The 25,512-nt window shown below is 42.3% G+C and overlaps 2 protein-coding genes across 5 annotated transcripts; one reads left to right on the top strand and one right to left on the bottom strand.

The window, feature by feature from the left end:
- Positions 1-97: 97 nt before the first annotated feature.
- LOC119128064 (probable polypeptide N-acetylgalactosaminyltransferase 8) lies at positions 98-8,940 on the top strand. 3 transcript variants are annotated; one of them, XM_037260123.1, is made up of 11 exons: positions 98-376; positions 1,410-1,662; positions 2,867-3,033; positions 3,803-3,986; positions 5,038-5,235; positions 5,716-5,830; positions 5,921-6,106; positions 6,269-6,406; positions 7,386-7,481; positions 8,333-8,500; positions 8,581-8,940. In XM_037260123.1, the coding sequence occupies exons 1-11, from the start codon at positions 184-186 to the stop codon at positions 8,725-8,727; spliced, it is 1,845 nt and encodes a 614-aa protein (XP_037116018.1). In that variant the 5' UTR covers positions 98-183; the 3' UTR covers positions 8,728-8,940. The 3 variants fall into 3 exon arrangements, with proteins under 3 accessions (XP_037116018.1, XP_037116016.1, XP_037116019.1); XM_037260121.1 differs by having other exon boundaries at positions 5,716-6,106; XM_037260124.1 differs by lacking the exons at positions 7,386-7,481; positions 8,333-8,500; positions 8,581-8,940 and adding an exon at positions 6,688-6,798 and having other exon boundaries at positions 6,269-6,482.
- A 924-nt stretch (positions 8,941-9,864) lies between these two features.
- elp1 (elongator acetyltransferase complex subunit 1) lies at positions 9,865-25,495 on the bottom strand. 2 transcript variants are annotated; one of them, XM_037260112.1, is made up of 36 exons: positions 25,398-25,495; positions 24,532-24,701; positions 24,075-24,227; positions 23,921-24,002; positions 23,457-23,537; positions 23,301-23,386; positions 22,677-22,867; positions 22,157-22,280; positions 22,002-22,095; positions 21,072-21,302; positions 20,813-20,983; positions 20,429-20,507; positions 20,204-20,356; positions 19,990-20,096; positions 19,578-19,681; positions 19,290-19,343; positions 19,113-19,218; positions 18,193-18,308; positions 18,049-18,122; positions 17,876-17,954; positions 17,612-17,691; positions 17,384-17,527; positions 17,042-17,127; positions 16,763-16,911; positions 16,501-16,624; positions 14,166-14,263; positions 13,900-14,101; positions 13,534-13,595; positions 13,396-13,458; positions 12,369-12,429; positions 12,179-12,295; positions 12,001-12,100; positions 10,945-11,072; positions 10,710-10,861; positions 10,492-10,573; positions 9,865-10,012 (listed from the first exon to the last, which is right to left on the bottom strand). In XM_037260112.1, the coding sequence occupies exons 2-36, from the start codon at positions 24,679-24,681 to the stop codon at positions 9,951-9,953; spliced, it is 3,945 nt and encodes a 1,314-aa protein (XP_037116007.1). In that variant the 5' UTR covers positions 24,682-24,701; positions 25,398-25,495; the 3' UTR covers positions 9,865-9,950. The 2 variants fall into 2 exon arrangements, with proteins under 2 accessions (XP_037116007.1, XP_037116006.1); XM_037260111.1 differs by having other exon boundaries at positions 20,429-20,510.
- Between the last annotated feature and the right edge of the window lie 17 nt (positions 25,496-25,512).

The following is a 25,512-nucleotide window of genomic DNA, read 5'->3' on the forward strand; positions in this document are numbered from 1 at the left end:
GAAGATCGTTGATAAAAACCTGCAAAGACTGAGAAGCAAAAGGGCGCAACATTCAATTAATGTTGTAATGTCAATTGTCCACTAGGGAACATCTGCTCCTACTTAATCCGCTCTTGTTTACCGGGAAATTCAGTTACAACACAGTTGAACTCCGAGTGGCGTGCACGTACCTGTGCAGTCGACATGAGGCCTGGCTGGCTCAGAGGTGTCCTGCTGGTCACCTTTGTGGCCTCCACCCTGCTGTACCTGGGCTCCATTCGGAGGGATGTGAAAAGCCACTCGGAGCGTCTGCACAGGGTCATCTACAACGACTCAGTTCACGAACAGGGGATTTTCAAGAGGCTGGAAAAGATGGAAGCTGGCATTGAGAGACTGCGTAAGTCCTTTCTTTTTTTTTGGGGGGGGGGGGTAATTTTCATCCCCATAAAATCATGCAACACCATGTTCTATCCATTGTTAGAATGGGCAATGTACAGCAGAGACTTTTTAATTAAGAGTCCACCAATATTTGTTGCATTCGTTTGGGGAGTTAATTGTTCATACTTTATTCATGTATCATTTTACATAAGTAGTTCAATTACTTATTTAAATTAAATAAAAATATTAGTACAACATAAAAAAGTAATTCCATGAAATATTTTTATGTTGTTGTGTTGAAGGTTTGTTGTATTTATTTAGCCACTTCTCTCCCTAAATTTGGGTGGCTAAAATGGAGTAAATTCCCTAATTTATTGTTTAAAATAATAGTAAAATCAAAAAATTTTTTGATGTGATATTTTATTTGTTTAATTGATTTAGCATTCGCCTCTAAAATGATTCCTATTTACTATTTTTTATTTGTAATCTTAATTTGTGAATTATTTTTCTAATTTAATCTATAATCTAATCTATAATCTAACCTAGAATGTAATAATATAATCTTTAATGTAAAATATAATATCTCATCTAATATATTCAATATAATATCACTTCACTGGTTCTTTTATATCAAACGTTTGATATAAAAGAACCAGTGAAGTGATTAAAAAGGAAAAACAAAATGAATTTAGTACAACTATTCAATATAATATATCTAATGTAAAATGTAATCTACTTAATCTAATATTTTTTCCTCGCCCACCTGGGCAGTATCTCCTATCAGTATCAGGTCCTGGGATCTCGAGGGTTCTGTGCAGAATCTTAGCTGTTCCCAGAGTTGCACACTTCTGCATGGAGATGATAGCGTCTTCCCATAACGAATCTCATGATTTCATAAATTATAGTTAAATAATTCATCAATAATAGCATACTGTATAACGCTCTGGTTTACCTTTCCCACACACTTGGTTTTAAACACTACTAGTACACAGGCTTTAAGATAGATTTGATGAATATGGACGAAACAATGAAACGACTTTCCATTTTTACAGTCAAAGTTGTAAACAATGCACAGCCAGTGGCGGTGATGGCGAAAGCCGAGGACAAGGCAGAAAAGGAGCTCAAGGACAAGAAGGTGGTGAGGAAACTGTTCCCCAACTCAGCCCTGTTCAAGAAGTGGGGAGAGGGTTTGAGCGAGGAGGAGCAGAAGGAGGCCGAGGCCATGTTCACCCAGTATGGCTACAACGCCTTCCTTAGTGACAGGCTGCCGCTCAACAGAGAGATTCCCGACACACGCCACGCCAGGTAGCCGCAAGCGCACCCACAGATTTCCACTGAACATGTTGGCTACTTCATAGCAAAATAGTTGGCTCATTGCATGATGAAACGCCACACGTCAAAGTTCATGATATAACACAGATTACTGTATATGATCTTGCTGTAATAGTAATGTGGATGGCAACCCGGAGCACATCTAGTCTACCATGTTTGAGGGCGTACTGGTGTCGCCTTGCCCTTGACTCATCTGACGATTTGGTAACAGAAAGTCGTCTGCCCTTTGTGTGCAAGTGATGGGAATTTCATTTTTGTGCCAAGGTTTATGAATGTGGTGGTATGTCACTAGGCATCCCTGCTACACACCCCGCAATAACTTGTAATTACTATCATTATCTATCATCTTAAACCAGGGGTCTCAAACTCCAGTCCTCGGGGGCCGCATTCCTACATGTTTTCCAAGTTTCCCTCGTTAAACACACCTGATTCAAATGGTCAGTTCATCCTCACGTTCTGCAGAAGCCTGATAATTGAAATATATTTTAGCTGCTGCTGATGCTGCGTCATCAGGAGTTAGATGAGGAAGTCAGTGTAAAGCGCTTTGAGCGTTTCAACAGGTACTGCTTTGTCCCCACGGGGGTCGCGGGCGTGCTGGAGCCTATCCCAGCCGTCATCGGGGAGTAGGCGGGGGACACCCTGAACCGGTTGCCAGCCGATCGCAGGGCACACAGAGACAAACAACCATCCGCACTCGCACTCACATCTAGGGTCAATTTGGAGTGCCCAGCATGTTTTGGGGATGTGGGAGGAAACCGGAGTGCCCGGAGCAAACCCATACGGACACGGGGAGAACATGCAAACTCCACACAGGGACGGCCGGAGGTGGAATCGAACCCGCACCCTCCTAACTGCGAGGCGGACGTGCTACCCAGTGACCCACCGAGCCGCCTCTGATTATTTCTTATCCTATAGAATTTTATTTTCTCTTGGATTCTCCCCTATCATTCTTTTTCTTTTGTACCCTATTTTGTCCTACTGACTTTTAGTGTTTCTGAGTTTAAAAACTTTCCTTCAGTGTACCATCATGTGTAGTAAGATGTTAATTATGACTTGCATAGTATATAGTTAACTATGCTTAATGTGACCTGCTGAACATCAGCCATGCATGAGACATCATTTGCAATGACGTGACCTATCAGGACATGTTTTTTTTTTTGTTCTTTCTTCTATAAAGATGCACACAGAAAAAGTATCCTGCTGATCTCCCCAGCTTGAGCGTGGTGTTGATATACCTGAATGAAGCTCTGTCTATTATCAAGCGGGCAGTCCGCAGCATCTTGGACAAGACCCCTGCCAGCCTGCTCAGAGAGATAATACTGGTGGACGACCACAGCACAAATGGTACATGAAGAGAGGGGAGTCCAAATTTCATCATTTCAAAGGTTGCATATCTCTTTGACGATCATTCAATGTACATTTTCCAATGGGGTTAAGCCAATGGGTTAATTTCTGGACTATTTTGCACAAGTTTTCAACCCTACGGAGTCCGATGCGGCTTATCTATGAACAAAACAGGATTTTTCCCTAATTTTAGCTGGTGCGGCTTGTGTTCCAGAAATTACGGTCAGTAAGGTTATAAACAAAATCGTTGAGTAAGTCATTTATATCATTATTTTAGTGCTTCATAAATGCCTTTGCAAATGTGCGCAGTAATGTGTAATTACACAACAATTTTTCTTTTCTGATATGTGGAGGTAGTTGCTTAAGAACAAAACACAATATTTAGCATTCTCTGGAACGTCTTTCAAGTGTCTATATAAGCATGTTGATATACTATACAATATATTGTGCTTTTAAGGGGAAAACCATTATACAGCTTCACTTTATGACAATAACAATTAAATTCCACTCAGGAACATGGTCTGAACCAGCACTAGTTAAGTTCGGTAGGGAATCCTTCACCCCATTTCTTTTAGTATCTTTAAGATTGCAATACTAATAGTAACTACCAGAAAATGGCGTATTCTCAGTTGAACTATTTATTTAACGGATGCCAGAAAAAAGAACCTTTCTATATACAGGTTGTGTGAATGGAAATATTGTCACTATTTGAGTAGGTGGCAAACAAGGAAATGAAAATAAGTTGTTCACCTTGACCGTTTGTCCACAGAGGACCTGATGGAGAAGCTGGAAGACTACATTGGGGTCATCCACGAGGAGCGTCCAGGACTGCTGAAGCGGGTCGTGCACAAGGAGCAGCTTGGCCTCACCCAGGCCAGACTGTCTGGATGGAAGGTAGCCACTGGTGATGTGGTGGCCATCCTGGACGCCCATATTGAAGTCCACGTGCAATGGTTGGTGTCTTAAATGACCTCTTGCCATTTCCATGTTTGCGGAGGTCAGAGGTGAGACTGGCCGAGCTAGGGTTTTTTTCTTGGGGTGGGGTCATAAGGTGGCCACGGATATCTCAGGACATCCTCAAAAAAAACAAAAGAAATTCTAAAAACATAAAGACTTCTACAGAAAAATGCTGCTAAAAATCAAGTTCTACAGGACAAAATGTGGAAATAGACTCCCGAAGAAAAATCTGGAATACCCAAAAGTCACTTATCTGGCCTGGCATCTGGGGGTGTACAAGCATATTTCAGAGGAGTGCAGTGCCCCCGAGGGCACCCTCTACCTCTGCCACTGGGGTAGCAAACATAATGGCACTAAGTAGAAAGACAAATACTTGGGTAACGAAAACTGTGGTAAAAGTACTGATTCAATTCTTTTAGCCTTTCCCATCAAGGGTTGCCACCATCTTTTTTTCCCCTAGGGTCATCAAATAATATTTGAACACAAACATTGAATCATTTTTTCATTATACACATTCCCCATCCATCAGACCGTCTATGACTCAATTAATCACTGATTAATGAAAAAGGAACCTTAAAGTAATAACTAACTTATTACTCTACACAGACAGCAGTAGAAACATTGCTTTCAAATGCAAGCACAATACCTAGTCATATAAAACACACTACATTTAGGAAATTGCTTGCCCAACCAACAGTGTGATATCTTTTGATCATACACATTTGCAAGTAGCAACAATGCTACAGTTTTCCCCGTTGGTTTGGCTCGTTTCTTGAAACAGAAATGACATTCTTAAAACTTGGCCAAAGAGTCATCAATCTCTATGTAACAATACAGCTCATTAGGAAAAGTGTATCTCTCCCAAAGCCGTTCATATAAGCTTCAAATTTGAGAATGCATGAATAAGTCTCTCCAAGTCTGGTTTCGTCTATACTGTGTATAGTACATGTAAGAAATATAAGCACAAAGAAAAGAATAAATAAATATGTAGCTTTTGCATTGACGCCTTTTTTACCTCCCACCATTGACAGTCGTTTGTGCATTCAGGGCAGAGCCGCTGCTGGCTCGCATCAAGGAGGACCGCACGGTCATCCTGACGCCTGTCTTCGATCGGGTCAATTACGACGACTTGACCGTGACCCACTATGGACCGGCCGCCGACGCCTTTGACTGGGCCCTGTGGTGCATGTACGAGTACTTCAGGCCCGAGTGGTACGAGCTCAAGGACGAGTCGCTGCCTGCCAAGTGAGTCACACGTTTTGCACCCGCTCTCCTCAGTTTCGGTTTTGAATATTTCTAAAGTCCATTACAATTTAGAAGTTTTAAAAGTTTTTTTTTAATACAGTGGCAAAATGTCTTAGCCAGCCCGTGAATAGTTAACTTTACGTATAATTGACGCCCATTGAAATGCACTGGAGAATTAAATAAATAAATAAACAAATAAATAGCCTATGTATAACGTTTGAACCCTCCAAAGTCTTCAAAAACTGCTCTACGCAAAATAAATAACTATAAGTGCAAATAATATTGAAATAGAAAAAAATCTGCAAATCCGCCAAGGCGGACTAATTCCAAATAGAATTCAAATAAAATGTATCACACAACATTAATTATAGTGGATATAATTGGAATATTCCCTATAGTTCTCATTTTAAATTGCGACTACCATTTCTTAAAAGTGTAAGTTGTATTGATGGACTTTGCCCCTGTTCTCCGACACAAAAGGAGCCCAGCCATCATGGGGATACTTGTTGCAGATCGCAAGTTCTTTGGCGAGATCGGCAGCCTGGATGGAGGAATGAAAATATACGGCGGTGAGAACGTGGAGCTGGGCATTCGGGTAAGACTCCGGTGCAGTTCAAGTTCTCAACAAAAGCGGAACGTTTGGTCAGCGTGTTCCGGCGGCTCGGCTCTGTGTTTGAGCCTGCAGGTGTGGCTGTGCGGCGGCAGCGTGGAGGTCATCCCCTGCTCCAAGATCGCCCACATCGAGCGCGCCAAGAAGCCCTACCTGAATGACCTCAGTATCACCATGAAGCGAAACGCCCTACGGGTGGCTGAGGTGTGGCTGGATGAGTACAAGTACAACGTCAACATCGCCTGGAACCTTCCTTTTCGGGTTAGTGGTCAGTACAGATCACAAAAGAATTCTTAATCCGGCAAATTTTACATGAAAATTACAGTAACATTTTGTCAAAGAATTCCCAGTTGTCCAAACACTGAAATGTGAAATCCAGAAAAAGCCAGCACGGTGGGCATCTTATGCACCTTTTCCCCTCAGGATCACGGCGTGGACATCGGCGACGTATCTGAACGCAAGGCGCTGAGGGAGCGGCTCAAGTGCAAGCCCTTCAAGTGGTACCTGGATAACATTTACCCCATGCTGGACCCTCTCAAAGACCTGGTCGCCTATGGAGCGGTGAGCACAAGCAATCGGCCAATTAGTGGACTCTCCTACTCTGCCTCAACGTTTAGTGCTTGAAATGGACCAATTGGGATCTTTCCCTCCAGTCTTCAATCCAATTTTTATTAAGCTTGTGGCGAATAAGAACGGTGATTAGTCTCACTAGCATGTAACTCTGCCATGCTGCATCTTTTGCATAATGTAATTCATTCTGATCAGTAATAATGCACGCTTTGCACATTTGTGTACTGTAATATGTGTCCTGAATAATGCTATTGTGTCTTTTTGTACACAAGTTGTAATTATTAGTCCCCTCCAAAAATATTTAAATGGCAAGGTTAATTCCTTGGTTTTTGTTGCATACTGAAGACATTTGGGTTTCTGATCAAAATATCAATACAAGTACCGTATTTTCCGGACTATAAGGTGCACCTAAAAACCTCAAATTTTCTCAAAAGCCAACAGTGCGCCTTATAGTCCGGTGCGCCTTATATATGGACCAAATTCCTAAATTTAAACTGGCACCGAAGCATTGTGTCATGAAATCAACCATAAGTGGCCCGCTGAAGACTATGAATCATGAATCAAAAAGACTATGGATCTTTATTTTGTGATTATAAAGTAATTTGTTGCGTCTGAAGTTGAAATAAAAAAGATAAAATGGAGAATGATTTGATTTGGATTAAAAATCTGACATGATGCATTAATGGTGCGCCTTATAGTCCGGTGCGCCTTATATAAGGACAAAGTTTTAAAATGGGCCCTTCATTGAAGGTGCGCCTTATAGTCCGGTGCACCTTATAGTCTAGAAAATACGGTACAACTACAGGAAGAGCGCCTTTTGTTTGAAGCCATCCACTCTTCAAGTGAGCAAAATTATTGAAATGGACATGATTAAATGGACTAAAAGTGAATCACATATTATTTGGTGGCCTACCCCTTACTTGCAATAACAGCATCAAGCCAACACTGTTTACTCCGCTCTGTTTTGCAGTTAATAAACCAGCTAAAGCCGGATCTGTGCATCGACCAGGGTCCGGTTCCGGGCAGCACACCCATCCTCTACTCTTGCCACTATTTTTCCCCGCAGGTACGAGCCCAACCGAGATGGAAAGCCCTCTGAGCATTTATTTGATACCCTTGATTTCCATCTTAAGGTCCATATACTCGTACACTCTTTATCCTAGTAGGACAACTTTTGCCATGGAGTTTTGCCTCACTACCAAAGGTTGAAATGGGTGGTTTTGCAGCGCAGTTTGAAAGACAACATTTACATTTTGTGCCAGATCAAAACACATTGAAAAGCAAAAGTGATTCCGAACTGAAGCCGGTTATTCTAATAGTTGCCCTGGCTGTTTGAAGTTGACAGAATAGTGACGTTCACATCAACTTTGAATGACATTGAGCAGTGATCATGTGGTTAGCGTTAGCGAAGTGGCTGCAAACACAGATACGTCTGCTTGAAGCAAATTGTGCCCCCCATCTTAACAAAACGCAACCAACGTTATTACTCTGTCTGCATTGATACGCCTCAGAGCTTTTGGAATTCATCACGTCTGAAGTGACAGTTGTAATTAGACACGCTGTCAGTTGCATCTAGATGTGTAGGAACCAAGACTGAAATATTTGCTTTTAATAAGCTGCAACAACTGGTGTTTCCACATTGTTAAAGTCTGTCAGAAAGAGTCACACCAACTTCTATAGGGAGCCTCAGGTGTGCTGCCATTGTCCCATTCTCAGGAGATCTGACCCATATTTTGAATGAGAGGCACAGCCAATCAGTTTTTCCCGCAGCAATAAGTGTTTCTTCATTTGTTGTTGTTCTCAATTTTTGTTGATTAAATGTGTTTGTTTTTTGACCCCCTCCAAATGAAATGATTATTTTTACTGCGGAAAGCTTCCAAATTCATAAATTCACAACGACCCTTCTCTTTGCCACAGCATTGCTTCTACCGGACCAATGGACACCTCTACGTGGGTGGCATCAAATCCCACAAGTATAACAACAACCGCTGCCTGGTGGACCCTGGCAGTGGCATCTACCCGGCCCTCTATGAGTGCAACATAGCTGCGCAGAAGAATTTCAACATGTTTTGGGACTTTAAGCAGGTGGGTGGCAGCGATAATGTAGGCATATCTCGCAGTTCTGAGCAAAATGGGAAAAGTCAAAACTATTGACTTCCTTCCAGGGATCATCGATCCGTAACAGAAAGACGAAGCGGTGTCTGGAGATCGCCCAGGGTGAAAACAGCTACTATCAGCTTATTGTACAACATTGCACTGGTCAGATCTGGAACATTCAGAATTACATCACAGAAAGAGTTGCTCAAGGGTAACAAGTCATCTGTCCAATCAGCAAACTAGTTAGGTGGGGGCCTGAATTTAATTCACACCACATTCCCTCAGCGTGAGAGATTTTGCTCTAGATGAGCCACAATTACTGACAAGTACAGATAGGCGAGGAATTCCTTCAAAAGTCCTGTTCCAAAAATTCAATTGTGCAGCAGCTTGTTGAGGCAATCGACCCGTTGAGTCTTAATCAAATGGAAGATCTAGCCAGCAGCTACCTCCTGTCCTCGTGAATATGGACTGTATCTAACTTCATGGATGAGGAGGGAGGAATCTTGCATCATGCTGATTTTTGTGATAGATTTAAGATTTCTTGTACTCAAACAAGTACAAATAAATGGTGAAAACATTCACACTATCCCTGATTAACATGGTTAAACAAGATAAAATGTATTCAAAGATAACTCTCCATGTTTAAGGCTGCTACATGTCAATGGGATTTATTTCTGTGATGATAAATGTAACTGTAAATGTAAGATGAATGTAGAGAAGGTGAAATTGAAGATTTAGACCATCTTTTCTTTTGCTGTGAGTTTGTACAAAGGTTAGCTTGTTCAATAAAGTTGCTCTTTATTTCTCTTACTATCTCTGATGTTAAATATGGCTTTTTTCATAATGGTAAATATTATTTTGTTGGCCAAACAATACATACACTTTCAAACAAAACCAAACATTCTGCATTGGAAGAATGATCTGAAATCCTACAACAATTCGTTGAAGCTTATTAACACCAAGAATGCTGTAAAACGAACCTTATTTATTGAAAGGCGGTCTCTGTAAGATATTTGCTCTGACTGTATATTTTTTGTATAGAAGATAGTTGCCCTGAAATGTGTTTTTATTTTTTTGTGTGTGCTTTGGTTTGTTTGTTTTGTGTTATTTTGGTATTCGGTATGTCTTACTTTGTTGATGTCAGTTTGTAGTTGATAGTGTTATTATACCTAATGTGTTTGAATAAAAGGTTGAACTGAGAAATAAATAAACCTCCCATCCTCGCACTTCCTTATGTGGGGCGTGTCCAATACATGGGGGAGGGTTGTCAGGGAAACGCAGTTTAGGCCAGCCGGCACCGAAAACCATCGGACGATGACCATTTTATTAACGTTTACACACACAAGGTGGTGTCTGGATGAAGAAGTGCTTTATTTATTTTTTACATAATGTGTATTCTCTTTAATATCTAATACATTCAAACAAAAATAAGTTTCGTTCAAAAGTCCAAATTCCACTTGACTCCACTTCTCATCGTAGGCGGAGTCGAGATCTCAATATCTGGTGACAGGAAACATGCAAAGCATCAGTTGTTTTTATTTATTTTTTTTCTGTTTCTTTTAATTTGATTCACTGAAAGTATATTTTGTTGTATAATTCCTGGTCTTTTGCACTTTTGACATATTTGATAGCCTCAATAAAGGCAAGATGTTTCAAAATGAGTCTTTTGTCTTGTATAGGCCTATCCTGTCGAAAGTTATGTCTGTCCCAGATTGTCACTTAATCATTTCCCACATTTTGTCAGTCTGGAGGTGGTCACCCTATCTGATTCATGTAGTGGCACATTTAACTGACAAATGACAAAAAAGCTTGCATCTAAACCCAACGACTGACAACGGGCATTTGGATCGCCAGCCAATGGCAGTGCAGGGAGGCGGGAGTTGAATAGACATCACAGCAAGGAAAGCACAAATGCATTGACTGGGTGAATGAATGAATGTGTGAATATGACAAAAAGATGAGCACATCCTGACCCAGACCTTTTGACGTTGGCTGCGTCTGCGTCTGCTGCTGCTGGAAGGAAGCCATGATACTGTTTGCTGTTGAGTTGGGTCCCGTCAGCTGGACACAACAAGCAGACAAGTGGGCTACATTCAGATTTGTTTCCACTTTAAACGTTTGTCTTCAGCCGGGAAATATAAAAAATAAAAAACAATACTTTGTATGTGGAATAGATTATGAATTGAAAATTGATTACCGGTGTGTGGCTGCTCTGTATGTCCTGAGGCCATACTTCCGGGACGGCCTCCTCCATGGCGTGCAGAGCTTGCTGAAAAACGAGTTGGAGTTCATCGGCTTGCCTGTCGAAGCGGAAGAGCACGAGAGCCTTGAGCAGCGCCTGAATCTCCTCTACAGAACAAAATCAAACCACAGAAACATGAATCCCCACAATGTGTAACGTGCTTTCAAAAAGCTCAAGTGTACACATTCACCTCTCATTTTGTCCACGCTGGCAACCATCTCTCCCAGGGTGTACAAGAGCGCTTTTTCCTCCTGGGGATTTCCTTCCTTCAGACTCAGCTTCTTCCTCTCAGCCTTGCGGCGGTTTTTTGAAGACCTCCTGCATCACATCATATCTCTTGAACATTTAACGTCACTTGGGTACATATTTACACCCAGAAACAACAGTTCCACAAAAGCAAATGAGGTCAAGAAGATAGTCTTTCAGATGAACTAGAAAGCAGCTTATACACTCAGTGAATTTTGGAGTCGAGGTGCAGATTTTAAAAACACACAAGCATTAAAAACATTTTGCTCTATGTATACTGGGTTGATCAAAAAAACAAAAACTGACATGTACATATTTTTTTAAATTACATTTTCATAGAGCTTGTATGCTATCCGATGTGGCCCAAGAGTAACAATGACAAAAAAATCAAATAATGCGGCCACCTCTATCATGAAGTTGTACACCCTTAATCTACATGTTTCAGTGGTGAGAACTTGTGCCATCTGGTGGACAATTTAAAAAGTCAGAAGTTCATATTTGATTTAAAGATCCCGTGTCATCAGATCGCATGTACCTTTGCCCATACTTTTAACCATAACATTGTTCAAACTGAGTCTGTGATATGGTCTTAGTTTGACATCAGTGCGGTTTGTCATCGCATGCAGTAGCCTTTCAACGCCAAAGGCTTGCAAGTACCCATCCACCCAACTGCTTCATCGTAATACGTGCAAATTTGATTTTGATATTGTTGTGACAGATTTGTCACTCAACGCTTTCAACTCACCTGTGTTCAAAGCTAAAACTCAAAAAGATTTTGTCTATTACATATTTATCTAAAGTATCCTCTTCCCCCTGCTATTTTTCCTTTCATCAATAAAAAAAAACAAAAAGCTTTTGTTATGATTATTATAATTATTACACTGGCCAGCAAATGTCTACTTTTTTAAAAAGATAATTGATTCCGAATGTATTTTTTTTTTAATTTGCACATCATGTTTTAGTAATAATGACAATAATAATGTGTGTGCGTGTGTCTTACGAGGAGACGCGCGAGTTGCTGTGGGAGTACTTGGACGCGTTCGTGACGCTGCTGGCCTCGGAGTAAAGTTCTGCGTCCGCACAGTCGGGACCGTCCTCATCTGCGAAGAGACAAGATGTTGTTTTGTTTCGATGATGTTACCATGGCAACCTATCACGTCACAGTTGCCTGTCCTCACCCAGCATGCTCATTCGGGCTTTGTCCTCTTTCTGCTGCCGCACCAGCGTCAGACGTGCGCGGTGGTGCGAGAAGGCGGCCAGCTGCGTCTCCACCAGGAAAATCTGTGCTGATGCCGCTGCCATGGGGGGAAACAAAATTAAAAGATGGAAGGTTCCACTTAAGAGAAAAAATTGGCTCCTAAAAGCTACCTTCATCCAGGGCGGGTTTCAGGTCTGTCTCTGTGATGTCAGCTCTGTTGTGCATGTGAATCTCAAGCATAAAAAGAAACACTCAATTTAAATGACAATGAAAGTAAACTGAAGTACGATCAACATATGTACTGCACATTTTGTACTTGCAACACAAGCGTGAAGCAGTTGTTGGAAGCAGCGCTTATTCAGCTCAATATTCAGTTGACTCCCAAAGTACAGATGACATCCGAGGCTAATATTGACGTTTACAAGTTGACAAAACAAATGTGAGGTGCTTTTTTTCCGTGACCACACCCATAACTCAAAACACTCGCACCTCAAACCATCTTTATCCACTTATATGAATAGGAATGTCATTCATCATTTCCATCCTGCCACTAAATATAACAAAAACAAGTTGGCACTTCGAAAGATTGTACTCCATATAAAAAGATTAAGAACCAAAAGAATTTCGAAAAGTTTGTGAATCGTGATTTAATGCTGTAATCTAATTAATTCTTTTTGTTTGCACTCTTTGGCCACCTGGAGGCAGTGAATAGTCCTACAGACAAATAAAAACAAGTATTATTTGTGCATGCCGTAATGTATTTGTGCTCAAATAGCTTTTGATTCTAAAAACGCAACTAGCAATGCTAACCATTAGCAGGTCAATGCTGTTTTCCATTCAATGCTTGAATTAAGTAAGCAGGTAATTTTTAAGGCAACGTTGTTTGATTGCATAACATAATGTTATCATTCTCAGAGGGCAAAAGCAACATACGGTCCAAATTTACCCAAATATTTCCAAGAATGACATTTACGAGCTAAAAATATAAATATGTAGATGCTGTAATATTTTTGCTCATGATTATAGAGTCAGAATCTAAATATGGGGCCATGCCTACACACATGGCCCAAGGAGTGAGGCAGTGCTTAAAAGGCCTTTCTAATATTTTTGTATGCCCTGTGTAAGAAATTTAAAATTTTGTCAGTGCTATTATTGGATCACAACGTGGATTTGTACGCATGAATTTTTTGCACCAACCAGCCGTAGTGCCTCTTCCCAGGCCGCACCGGAGATCAGCATCGAAATGGCTTCCTCACAGTCCTGTATGAGGACAAAACCACAATCAACAATGATAGTCATTGTTTACAAACTGTTGGTTTTGTATTAACAACCTACTTTGGCATACTGGTCCAGCAGCACGGCTGCTTCCGTGAAGCGTCGCTGTCCGCTCAGCCTACCTGAGAGAAAGCAAATTTAAAAAGTGTCATTGTTTTGCATTAACTTGCACACACAGACTTCAATTTGAGCCAAATAGCCATGGCTGCAACATGGCAGCCATACTGGATGTTTCAAAGTTGCAAGTTCATGTCAGCAATTTTTAATGGACTTGACTTCATAAAGCCACAATGTACAGTGTTAGGGATTCTTGGGTGTTTGCTCGCATGCACACGAATATTTAGAAAATGGCACCAAAAAGAATGTAAGACACTGAGACACCGCGCTTATTAAGGCTTCCTCGATTGAAGGTACCGCCGTGGTTACCTGCGAGGTCTCGGGCTAGCAGGGCAAGTCGGTCGCTGGGCAGCGGAATCTGCTGTGCCACGCAGATGGCGTTTCTCCAGCTGGCGCCGGTGGTGAAGGCCTGCAAGGCTCCGTCGAGCTCACCGCATCGCCATAGCATCAGGCCAGCCTGCTCAGCTTGCTGCTGATCTAGAAGGTGCTTGGCGTAGGCACGGCTCAGTGCCTTGGGAGAAGCCGCATGCGATTATGATAGGAAGCTGAGCAGGAAGGTGCTGAATGTGAAGTACCTTGTAGTGAGCGCTGTCAGCTGAGTAAAGACGCAGAGCTTGGCTGTAAAGCTTCTGCTCCTTCACCAGCTGTAAAACTTCTGGGAAATGCTCATCTCCTAAAACAAAAGACATTAAGACTTTGAGTTTCATTTGATTTAGTTGTGCATGTTGAGAGGTGGGAGCTGCTTTCAAAACTGAAAATGCAAGGTGGAACTTTTTCAAAGATAGTATTTGAATGAAGAACCTAAATTGTGAACGTATGAGTCGGAACTCCTCCTTGCTGTTTGAGTTGTCAATGTCTCTGACATTTGAAGAGCATTGTGTCGATTTTGAGTTTTTGATTTGTTTATTTCGCCAAGTACATAAACAATCCAATTTTTACGCTCTCATTTCACCTTCTGGGAAATGGGTTGAAGCAATTCTGCTTATCTGGTCCTGTCACGATTCCAGCCAAGGTTTCACTGCCAGACACACAATCTACATGACTACAGTACTACCTGTATACCACCATAACCATGAAAAGGAAGAAGCAAAGGGAAACTGAATTTGACTTGTACAATGTGATTTGAATGCAGCAGAATTGCCTGTTCATGTCGCTAGTAGATCTGCTCCCAGTGTGCCCTCAAGACTGCAACTCCCACTCATTATATATGTTCGACATATTGTTTCTACATTTCAGTGTTTAACAACAGCGTTGATTATAGATATAATACAAGACAATTCACAGCATATTACCTCGGGTTTAATAAAGAATGCGCATTTTGTATGAGTAAACATTTCACTTTTTTTTTAAAGCTTTTTATCCATTGTATTGGTTTGCCCAGTATTCCATATCTACCGTAATTTTCGGACTATAAGTCGCACCGGAGTATAAGTCGCACCAGCCATAAAATGCCCAAAAATGTGAAAAAAAACATGTATAAGTCGCTCCGGAGTATAAGTCGCATTTTGGGGGGCAATTTATTCGACAAAATCCAACACCAAGAACAGACATGAACGAGCAACAACAGGCTAAACGATACGGTATGCTAACGTGACAAACACAAACGAGGAGCTGAGAACGGGCCTGACGTAACATTCAGTTATTTAAAAAAAACTATTACATAAATAACACGTTTATAAAACCATCTGTGTCACTCCAATTCATTAAATCCATCGATCGTCCTTTGTCAACAATGCCGTGTGCCGCGCCGCAGTTCAAATTATTCCACAGGCCCATACAACGATATATAAACTATATTTTAAATAACTATCACATAAACAACAATATTATCAAACCATTTGTGTCACTCCAAATCATTAAATCCATCGATCAAATTTCTCGTCCTTTATGTCATCCTGGTGACAGAGGACATGTCCAGAGTATATGGCGCTTTAAAGTGTTAATTACTTTATTTGATTTTTTCTCTCTATTTTTCATGTTTTGAATATGTTCAAGATAAAGATATCAAAGCATGTGAAGTGGTCAACTATACTAAAAATAACATGTGAAGTGGTCAACTATACTTGTAAGTAAGTGATGTGTTAATGATCAAGTAAAGATTTGTGAAAAAAAACATATATAAGTCGCTCCTGAGTATAAGTCGCCCCCCCACCCAAACTATGAAAAAAAACGCGACTTATAGTCCGAAAATTACGGTATTTAGTTTTTCAAATAGTATGTTATGACCAATGGTGTCGAAAGCTTTTCTTAGGTCCAAAAATATTCCAATACTATGCAGCCCCTTGTCCAAGGCGGTGAAATCTGTGAGAGCTTGAGTAGTTGATTTCTTTTTCCAAAAGCCATATTGATTGTCATTATTGTTATCTTCAATGTATTTCTCCAACCTTTGACAAAACGGTTTCTCTATGATTTTATTGCACCGTGGGAGAATCGAAATAGGACAAGTTATTTAGTTCATTCTTACTCCCTTGTTTATACTAAATGGGAAGGACTTTTGCTATTTTCATCTTTTCTTGACATTCTCAGTTTTGAGAAATGCAATTTCCTCCATCTTGGTTTCTAATCCAATCAATCAAGTCTCCATTCCATTCAGTGTCCATAGTTTTCTGCTGATTTTCTTCCAGAGTTTTCATCTGGTTGAGGAGTAATTCCAAAGTATTGCCTGGTCCTTTTTTGGCCGCATTGCTCCAAAGTTTCCTTCTTTGTGGCAGCTCGTCAGAGTAAGATGTGGAAAAATTGCGGCTATTTGTGTCTTCATTCACCGATCTGATCAACCGTCAATGAATTAAAACATTAAAGACGATCACAAAATGTCCATAAAGAGTAAAATATCAGCTGAACCGAGTCTACATGTTACTACCCACCTATGTGCAAAAGTGGCTTCCTGTGAAAGACAAAATGGAGGCCTACCAGACTTCCTGAGGTGCATCAGCGCCTTGCCATAACGTCTCAGGTGTTTGTCAATGGTGTAGCGCTGGTAGTTGACCTCCATGCTCTTCAGCATGTTCAGGAAGGGGAGGTACTCTTTGGGATCCTGTGCACACGCAGCATTGGGGTTTGACCTCAACTCACCTCATCAATAATTGGCTATTGCTTATCATCATTTGTTGAGAGGCGTGGTACATATAGAAAAACAGCCACTCTCACATTCAGACTTTTTTTTTTTTAGTACCTTCTGTGATTTCTCGGCCACCATGAGCACCAGGTCAAAGTCGTACGTCCCCAGCGAGTGTTCGTACAAGTCGTTGACATTGACGAGGAAGAGGAGATACTTCAGTGCCTCCTCAGCGTTCACGCCACCGTCTCCTTCAGGAGGGTTCACTGCAAAAGCGACGGCAGCGGTTGCACTCAGAGCTGTTTCTAATATTTGGCTTGTAAAGCAAACTGCTGTGTTAAGGGTTTATTGTGCCAAAGCAGTGCATGACAGAGCGTCCCAAAGCATCTTGCTCACCTCGAAGCTCATGGACTTTCTGCAGGGCAATCTCCAGCTCAGGAGTTGACTTCTTCACATGTGTCGTTAGTACAGACAGACAAAACCTAAAGTGGCGGGAATTGGTTTTTTACTAAAAAATAAATTATATTTTTTTTAAATGAATAAAGATTAAAATAATAAAATGTGGGGGGAAAAATAATGAATATAGATTAAAATGATAACGTGTATGTGTGTGTGGGTACAAGATAGATGACTTAAGAAGTACAAACATGATTTTAAAATCTTATTGAATAATCATGATAAAAAAATTCCAACTATATAATGTTTTTCTATTAATTCCTATTGAAAGTTTTCACTGACTTGTTGGGATGTGTGTCCTCCATGGTTCTGCGTAGAGCATCACAAATGACATCCACCTTCTTAGATCCGGGGGCGTGCAGCGGCCGCTGTAGCTGCGGGCATCCCCCGGGGCGAGGATACATGCTAATGGTGGTGTCCTCCTCCCTGATGGCGATAGGGATGGGGCAATGTTAAAAGCTGAAAAAGAACTCATAGTGGCCAGTCCTCACATGACAACGATGGGCTGACCTGAGCTCTGTGAGGAACAGGTTGATGTTGCTGATGGAGTCCAACTGCTTCAGGAATGTGTGCGTGTTCTCCAAGAACACCTAAAGTAGTGAGCAGATTGGTCAGAGGACACCCCCACTCTTTTTAAATCTTTCTATTGTAGATTTTTATTATACAAAATCCTTCTTTCTCACAATGACTTAACCTTTGGTTTGACATGATCTCTAAACTTATCCAAATAATACTTCAGAGTAATAATCCATGATAACAAAACTTTGCATGTACCTTTGGATTGTGGTCATAAATGAGGTTGAGGTTGATGCGCAGCTTCCTCATACACTCGAAAGCTTCCCTGAACTTCAAACTGGGGAAAAAACATAGCAGTGACTGCATGACCACTGTACATCACACATACAGGACTGTTGGGCCGTGGCGGAGGTCTACACTCGTCTACTCACTCGTCCAGCCACTGCCTGAGCTGCGCCAGCACCAGAGCCCGATGGTGGACAGTCTCCAAATTCCCACGCGGCATCTGCACACACAAACTCAGTAAACATCTCCCTGCGAGTGGTCTTGAGAGGCAGAGAGTGTTTGGGGCTCACTTGCAAGACCACCCGTGTGTCTTGTGGCACCACTGTGACCACACGGGACCCCCGCTCCACTCGCCGCAAGGTCTCGTCGTTCTGCCCGCCGTCCTGGGCCAAGGCTGCTTGCAGCGCTGTGGGAGTTTTCAAAGTGTATTTCTTGTCACACAACAAAAAATGTGCATGTGATTCTGCTCATATTGTATGTTTCTTCGCAGGAATTGAAGTCGCTGGTTGTTTTCTTTGAATCGTTGCCTATTCGTTGTGTTCGGAAAAATTGTGCAATGTGACGGTTATCATGAATATAAATTAAGATTACGGTTGTAATTAACAATTATTTTTATAATGGATTAATAAAAAATAAAAATAAAAATAAAAAAATCAATAAATTTAAAAAGTCTCAATTTCTATTCCTATATTCAAAAACAATATTTCAAATTGACGGTGCAAAAATATGCATAAACAAATTAAGAGTCAGTTACTAGTTTGGTCTATAACATGTAAGGAAAAAAACTTGATAACTGTTTTGAAATGTTTCATTTTAATTCAAGCACAATTAGAAGTCTGCTTTCAAACAGGACTACAGAAATCTGAGAATATTTGCAGTTACAAGGATGAAAAAAAAAGGCAAAGTTCAGCATCCCTTCTTTGGTGGTGAGGTAACCACAAATAACCTTTGTGCATATACACTCACATACTGGCACAAATGTTGACAGTACTATCACTGCTCAAAATTTGGATAATTTTAAATTGAACTAGCACCCTATAATCAGTTATCAAAATAGTGACTGTTTAATTTGACAATCAATTGACATCAAATCACTTCTAAATAATTATTTACGAGACGATTTTCTTTTTTTTTTTTTATTACGGTCTATTGCTCGCTGTGGTAATTATTTCTATTGTGTCTCGAGAGGGACAAAATGATAGCCATGTACCTTTAAGGCCGAGTGTGCTCAGTCTGAGGCAGCGGCACGTGTGCGAGTGCGTGGTGACCACCAGGAAGTCGTCACACACGGCAAAGGATGACACGTTGGAGGCGAGCTAAGGGGAAGGAAGTGGACAAGTTCAGCAGGGATGCCAGTATCAGCCACTGTGCCAAAATGGCCACTTACCTCCACATCAGCAGCGTACAGGTGAGATCTGTCCGTCAGGCCCAGCACACACTCCTGGCAAAGTTAGTGTTGGCTTTAAAGTACAACTCATCACCTGCAGTGGCACGCTTGTGAGTGTTGGTCATGTTAAATCTACAGACTATTACAAAAGTGAGAAATGATGATAGAGACTCTTCAAATCTAGAAGTTGAAGCGATGACATAAAGGGCATACATAGACACGCAGGGCACTTGTAAGTGAATGTACCACTGAATCAGTTTAAGTCTGAACTCTTCAATTTGGTTTTACCTGGCCATCCACACTGCAGAGAGCCATTTGAGTGCAGGGCACGGGGAAGTTAACGCTGCACCCACTGGACTCCTGCCACTCCTCCACCGAAGGATCGGCACAATCTGCACAAAAATACTACTTTGAAACGATGCTGTATATTATTACTAGCCATTCTGTTTGTTCCTATACTGTGCAAAATGGCGGATTCCAGGAATAAGTGTTGAGAGGAGCATAAATCGCATGACATGTACAGTACGTTTGCTCATGTGTCTCATGAACTTGGAACTGTAGATTTCTTTTGTAGTGTTTCTGTGTATTTCTATTGTGTAAGGCAGTTAGGATGAATAACTGGCAACGAGTGATAACAGAGTAATTGTATACATTGCACATGTATGACCTATTGTGCCTGAGTATTGCCGATTCGACTGACCCCAGAGCAACTTCCTAATGCGCCCATCCTCCAGCTGTAGGGCAACCGAGCGCGTGCTACAACATTGGACCATGCTGATCACGACGCCGTCCACTTCTAGCCGACATCTACAGTGGATAAAAAAACAACAACAAAAAGAACAGGGGAAAAACAAAAAATGAAGAATAATTCAGTCTGTCGTCAATGTCAGACCAGGGTTCGTCTCATTCGGCACCTGACGGAGAGCGTGTCGACGTCCTGGCTGGGACACAGCAGTATCAGGGCGGAGGAGGTGGGCACCAGACCTGTGCTCACAGCCACAAAGAGATTGTCCTGAAGCCACAGCAGATGTCGCAGACATAGCGGGGCCTCCTGATGCATGGCGATGCTGCAAAAGCAACAGATCAACATTTTAAGATGGATGACTGCTTTTACATGTTTGTGACTGTAGTTTTGTTACCTGAAGGTTTCCTTGAAGACCAAGGGACGAATCACAGTCTTAAATTCATTTGCAGCTTTGTTAGGTTCGCCTCCAGAATCTGCTTAATGAAAAGTTGCTAATGATAAACTTGATGTACAGAGAGTAGTGGCAAATTCAACTTGGTGCCAAACTCCCTGTCATTAAAGCACGTATCTCACTTTTTTTGTGGATGAAAACAAGTGGATTTTGCTGCTTCAGATTTGAAGCACGCAATATTAAGCAGAATGCCGCCTTTGGACGAGCGGGGGGAGCAAAGAACAAGATAAATGTAAAGATTACTGACTTGGCTTCTACCTTTAATACAGAATATGCTGGAACTAATCATTTAGGTAAAATAGTGGCGTACTAACTGTGGAGACCCACCTTGGTTGTAGATGGTTATGTTTCCATTTGCGGTAAGTGCCGCGAGCTGATTGGTCCTCTGAGGCTGGCAGAGGAAGGTAACCTGATTGACAGGTGAGCTGAGCTGGAGGTCAAAGGAACACATGGGTGGAGGAACAATGCCCTGCCTGAAGGTGGTCACCAGGATCTTATCTGGATGGTGTGTGTGTGCGGGGGGGGGGTATTATTGATTTTTTATCATATTAATCAACAACATTCCTCTCATCCAATTGGTCCTGACCTCCGTCAATCACAGCCACGTTGGCGTAGTCCGAGGCATCCGTCCCCGGGCTCCTCTCCGTCGTCCAGCCCCAGTCGTAAACCAGGCAGCTCCAGCCGCGGGTGGCCAGGTGCAGACGCAGAGCCCGTTCAGGGTCCCAGCACACGCACACCGGAGCCTGGCTTGGGTCTGTGCCGAAATCCAGGCTCTGTTTCAGGTACCAGTGGTAGTTTGCCACTGTCCACAGTTGCACTGCATGTAGAAGATGGGACAACATTCATGTATGCAGAGTGTATAAAGTTAAAGTTAAAGTCCCAAATGATCGTCACACACACACCTGGGTGTGGTGAAATTTGTCCTCTGCATTTAACCCATCCCCGTGTGATTTTAATCCATCCCCTGGGGGAGAGGGGAGCAGTGAGCAGCAGCGGTGCCGCGCTCGGGAATCAGTTGGTGATCTAACCCCCCAATTCCAACCCTTAATGCTGAGTGCCAAGCAGGGAGGCAATGGGTCCCATTTTTATAGTCTTTGGTATGACCCGGCCGGGGTTTGAACCCACAACCTTCCAGTCTCAGGGCGGACACTCTACCACTAGGCCACTGAGCTGGCATAAGATTAAAGTCCCAATGATCGTCACACACACACCTGGGTGTGGTGAAATTTGTCCTCTGCATTTAACCCATCCCCGTGTGATTTTAATCCATCCCCTGGGGGAGAGGGGAGCAGTGAGCAGCAGCGGTGCCGCGCTCGGGAATCAGTTGGTGATCTAACCCCCCAATTCCAACCCTTAATGCTGAGTGCCAAGCAGGGAGGCAACGGGTCCCATTTTTATAGTCTTTGGTATGACCCGGTCGGGGTTTGAACCCACAACCTTCCAGTCTCAGGGCGGACACTCTACCACTAGGCCACTGACCTGGTCAGTGCGACACAAACAAGGGGACCGAACTCACCCCAAGTGTTCAAGCGTCCGTCCTCGCCCGGTGTTAAATCCTCCAACCAGACAGCCAGAACCGTGGAGTCGTTGTTCCACAGAAGCTCCTTCACCTGAAAGGAAAACTTTAGCCCCAGAAGCATACGACAGCGGGCTATAGCAGCATGGATGTGCCTTAGCCTGGTCTTTTCTGAAGGGCAGGGTGAAGTCTCCATGCAGCAGGCCGTTCTTCTCCATGAAGACCACACAGTGCTTGTTGGGATGGCGCTGGGTGCTCGCCAACAAGCTGCCGGAAGGTCTGAAACACAGATTTATTTATTTTTTTGCCATTAATCATGTGACATACATTTACACATGCCCGTCCGTGCATGCCATGAACATTTTTGACTGTAGCATAAGTCTAGGCATTTTGTTTACAGTTGTGCCTCGAGAGGAGAGTTTAACTTGTTCTTGGACCATACTCAAAACTTTTATATCTGAAATAATCTTTCCCCAATCAAATGAATGGAAAAGCCGTCAGTCTGTTGGAGCTTCCCCCAAAACCAAACAAAATTGTAATGAGTTTTTTAACAGGTAAAAAATAACACTAATTTGAGTTTCTATAGTCATTGCATTAAGTGCTGTAACAAAGCTACATAGATGCTAATTGTCAGCTTTTGGATTTAGGGTTGAACTGTTATTGAAAACTTCTTACTTCCAGGACAGCGCCTGCTCCAGGCCATTGACAGCCTCGCTGGTGGCCTGCAGGACGCCTTCCCTGTTCCACACCCGGACCTTCCGGGCTCCTGTACTCGGGCAGACGGCACTGACAGCAAAAAGCTGTCCATCCCCTCGCCATGTCACTCGAGGGCATCTGTCGTCCCACTCTGCTGTCGGCTTCACTTCCTGCAAGCACATTGACCACAGTCCTTTATAAAGTATGTAGAGTGCATCATATTGTTTCACTTTTCCACATGTTATGGTATAGCCATATTAATAAACGGGATGATTCATTTCCCTTAAAAATTATATAATTAGGGATCTTTCAAAATGCATTCAACAGTTCTGGTCTTACTGTGTGTGGCTCACTGCTTTGCTCCAATAATCTCAGCAGAGAGCGCCACAAAAGTTAAGATTCTGTGCCACCATAGATTTCTAGACTAAGTCCTTAGAGGCAAAAATGTCAGGTGACCACATAGGATTCCACAAAAACGAGTGAGAACATACACCAGATATGTGCTGATGTTTTCCGAGTGTTTCCAAAAAGAACCGTTGGCTTGAGTAATGTAAGACAGTAAAAATATTTTGTAGGCTGTCACCCCCCCACACATAGACAAACCTGAGCCTTCTTCTGTGCGGCCTGTTTGCCTTCTGAGCCATGAAACTGTGTCTCCTTCTTGCCCCAACCCACTGTGATGAACTTCCCTGTCAAGTAGGACACCATGTTACTCAAGAGTATGACTACGTTTATCATAAATCCACAAATAAGTCGTACCTTCGCCAAAGTCATCCTGGTGAATTCCAAACTCGGTAATCGGCTCAAATGTTTTGGTCATCATGATAATGGTTTCCTGACCTGCAAGCGCCAAATATGAAACACTGACACATTTCTAATACAACAGTGAACCCTTCTGTATGTATTAGTTATACTGCTCTCAGGTGGCCAATTTGTGCACACAAGAAGAAGCCGTACAATTGATTAATCAAAATGAGCAGATGTTTAATTACAATCTATGTGTAAAATATGTTAATTTCTTGGATGGTTTATAGGTGTGCGTGTGTGTTTGGGGATTTCTGTCATTTTCATTCTTTTGATTGTGGAGTGATGATTTGAGATTTTTATGTTTTGGGTTACGAGCATGGCAACATTGTACACTATAAAAACTGCAAAAAAATGATTACTTAAAAATCCACAATAGAGCGGGGGAATGCTGGATTTAGATTAATTTGACAGCTGACCGGTCGTGAGAATGACGAGTTCTTCATCAGGACTCCAACTCATGGAGGTCAGCCCGCTGTTCACACTGCCGACACACTCCAACTGTTAGGAACAGACTAGTTACCCGTGCGTTTAACACAGCGCACTGAAGAGGACACGTACAATGCAACGTACCTGGCTGGTGTTGAAGTCAAAGACGACGACATCCCCGCTAGTCAAGGCCAAACATGCTGACTCGGTCTCTGGCAGGTCTTGCAGCCCGACCACGCAGCCACTGCCATCTGCTGGGAGGTAGCCATCTGCTGTCAGCGAGGCCTCACTTGCCACCTACAACCAGAAAGTGGGGGGGGGGGGGAAACATGCATCAAGCATAAAAAAACAAACAAACAAACAAACAAACAAACAAGCAAAAAGAACATTGCCAATCAGAGAGTGCAGGGCAATTATGGCCAAAAATCGGATTTTTTTTTTCCCCCTTCACACAAGTTGTAACTGGTACTCATTTTGAAGTGGCCATTCCAACCAATACTTTACTGGAAATCTCACCAAGTTGCTACTCTCAGAGCAGTGCGCACACATTTCCAAAGTGTGTGTGCACATGTGCGTGTACAGTACATATACCCCACTTTACCTGTCCAGTTTGAGGGTTGAACTCAGCGATTGAGTATTGAGAGGCGATCAGTAGTGTCCCGGTGTCGCTGCGTACCGCCAAACACTGCGGAGAGCCCGGGCCCTGAAGCTCCGAACTCTTCAGGCTCTTCAGTAGCTTCAAGTTCCTCATTGCAACTCAGGACATGACACCTGCGCATTGGACATTCATTCAAAGTAAGAAAATAATGCCCACTTTGGGTTGACAGCATCTGTTGGGCATTCATTTAACACTATTGAATGAAAACCCAACTGTGAAATAATAAAATTAAATACATTTCAAAATGAATTACTTTATACAAGCTTTTGAAGTGTAAATCCCATTTTGATTGCCTCAATTTAACTTCTGATGGAAGTCAAGATGCTAAGCACCAGAGGTTGTAAATTCAGGTCCACAAAAACCCTGCCAGTTTGGCTTTGGCCCATAGCTGTTTTTACTCAAGCAGGTAGACGAGCTCGAGGATGTGCAGCTTAACTGCTGATCGAGTAGAAATACCTGGAGCTAAAACCAAGCTGTGGCAGGGTCGATTAATTTTAATCAATTATTTTCTTCGCCCGTCACTGCATCTAAGCGCAAATGAAAGGAGAGAGCTTGCGCCGGCGTAATTATTCACAAAACAACAATCAAATCTCTGTCAATGGGCGAATATCCTATAGTATGGGAAAATTAACTTCAATAAGACAAACGAGGCAGCATGATTTAAGTTATTCACAATTAGGTTTTCATCAACTGGCTAGTGCGACTGTCCTAAAACGAAACTTTGATGCTAACTACTGACGAGTCTGCGTTCGATAACCAAATTGATGCCGATTCACTTGTGATTCCCTCAAAAACTCCTTGAAACTCACCGACAAGAGCCGCTTGTTATGGTTTGTTGTAGTTGGAGAGCAACATCAGCTACTCACATGCGGCGACGTCAAATTCGTAACCTTTCAACTCTACGTCACTATGTATGGTTCAGCT

This window comes from Syngnathus acus, chromosome 10, assembly GCF_901709675.1.
Source record: "Syngnathus acus chromosome 10, fSynAcu1.2, whole genome shotgun sequence".
NCBI classification, from domain to species: domain Eukaryota; kingdom Metazoa; phylum Chordata; class Actinopteri; order Syngnathiformes; family Syngnathidae; genus Syngnathus; species Syngnathus acus.

Coding starts and splice junctions, on each gene's coding strand:
- LOC119128064 (XM_037260121.1), top strand. CDS start 184: ATGAGGCCTGGCTGGCTCAGAGGTGTCCTGCTGGTCACCTTTGTGGCC. Junction 6,407..7,385: donor ACCTGGTCGCCTATGGAGCG/GTGAGCACAAGC, acceptor TCTGTTTTGCAG/TTAATAAACCAGCTAAAGCC. Junction 8,501..8,580: donor TGTTTTGGGACTTTAAGCAG/GTGGGTGGCAGC, acceptor ACTTCCTTCCAG/GGATCATCGATCCGTAACAG.
- elp1 (XM_037260111.1), bottom strand. CDS start 24,681: ATGAGGAACTTGAAGCTACTGAAGAGCCTGAAGAGTTCGGAGCTTCAG. Junction 20,357..20,428: donor GTCTTCAAGGAAACCTTCAG/GTAACAAAACTA, acceptor TTGCTTTTGCAG/CATCGCCATGCATCAGGAGG. Junction 17,528..17,611: donor CTGTTCCTCACAGAGCTCAG/GTCAGCCCATCG, acceptor TATCGCCATCAG/GGAGGAGGACACCACCATTA.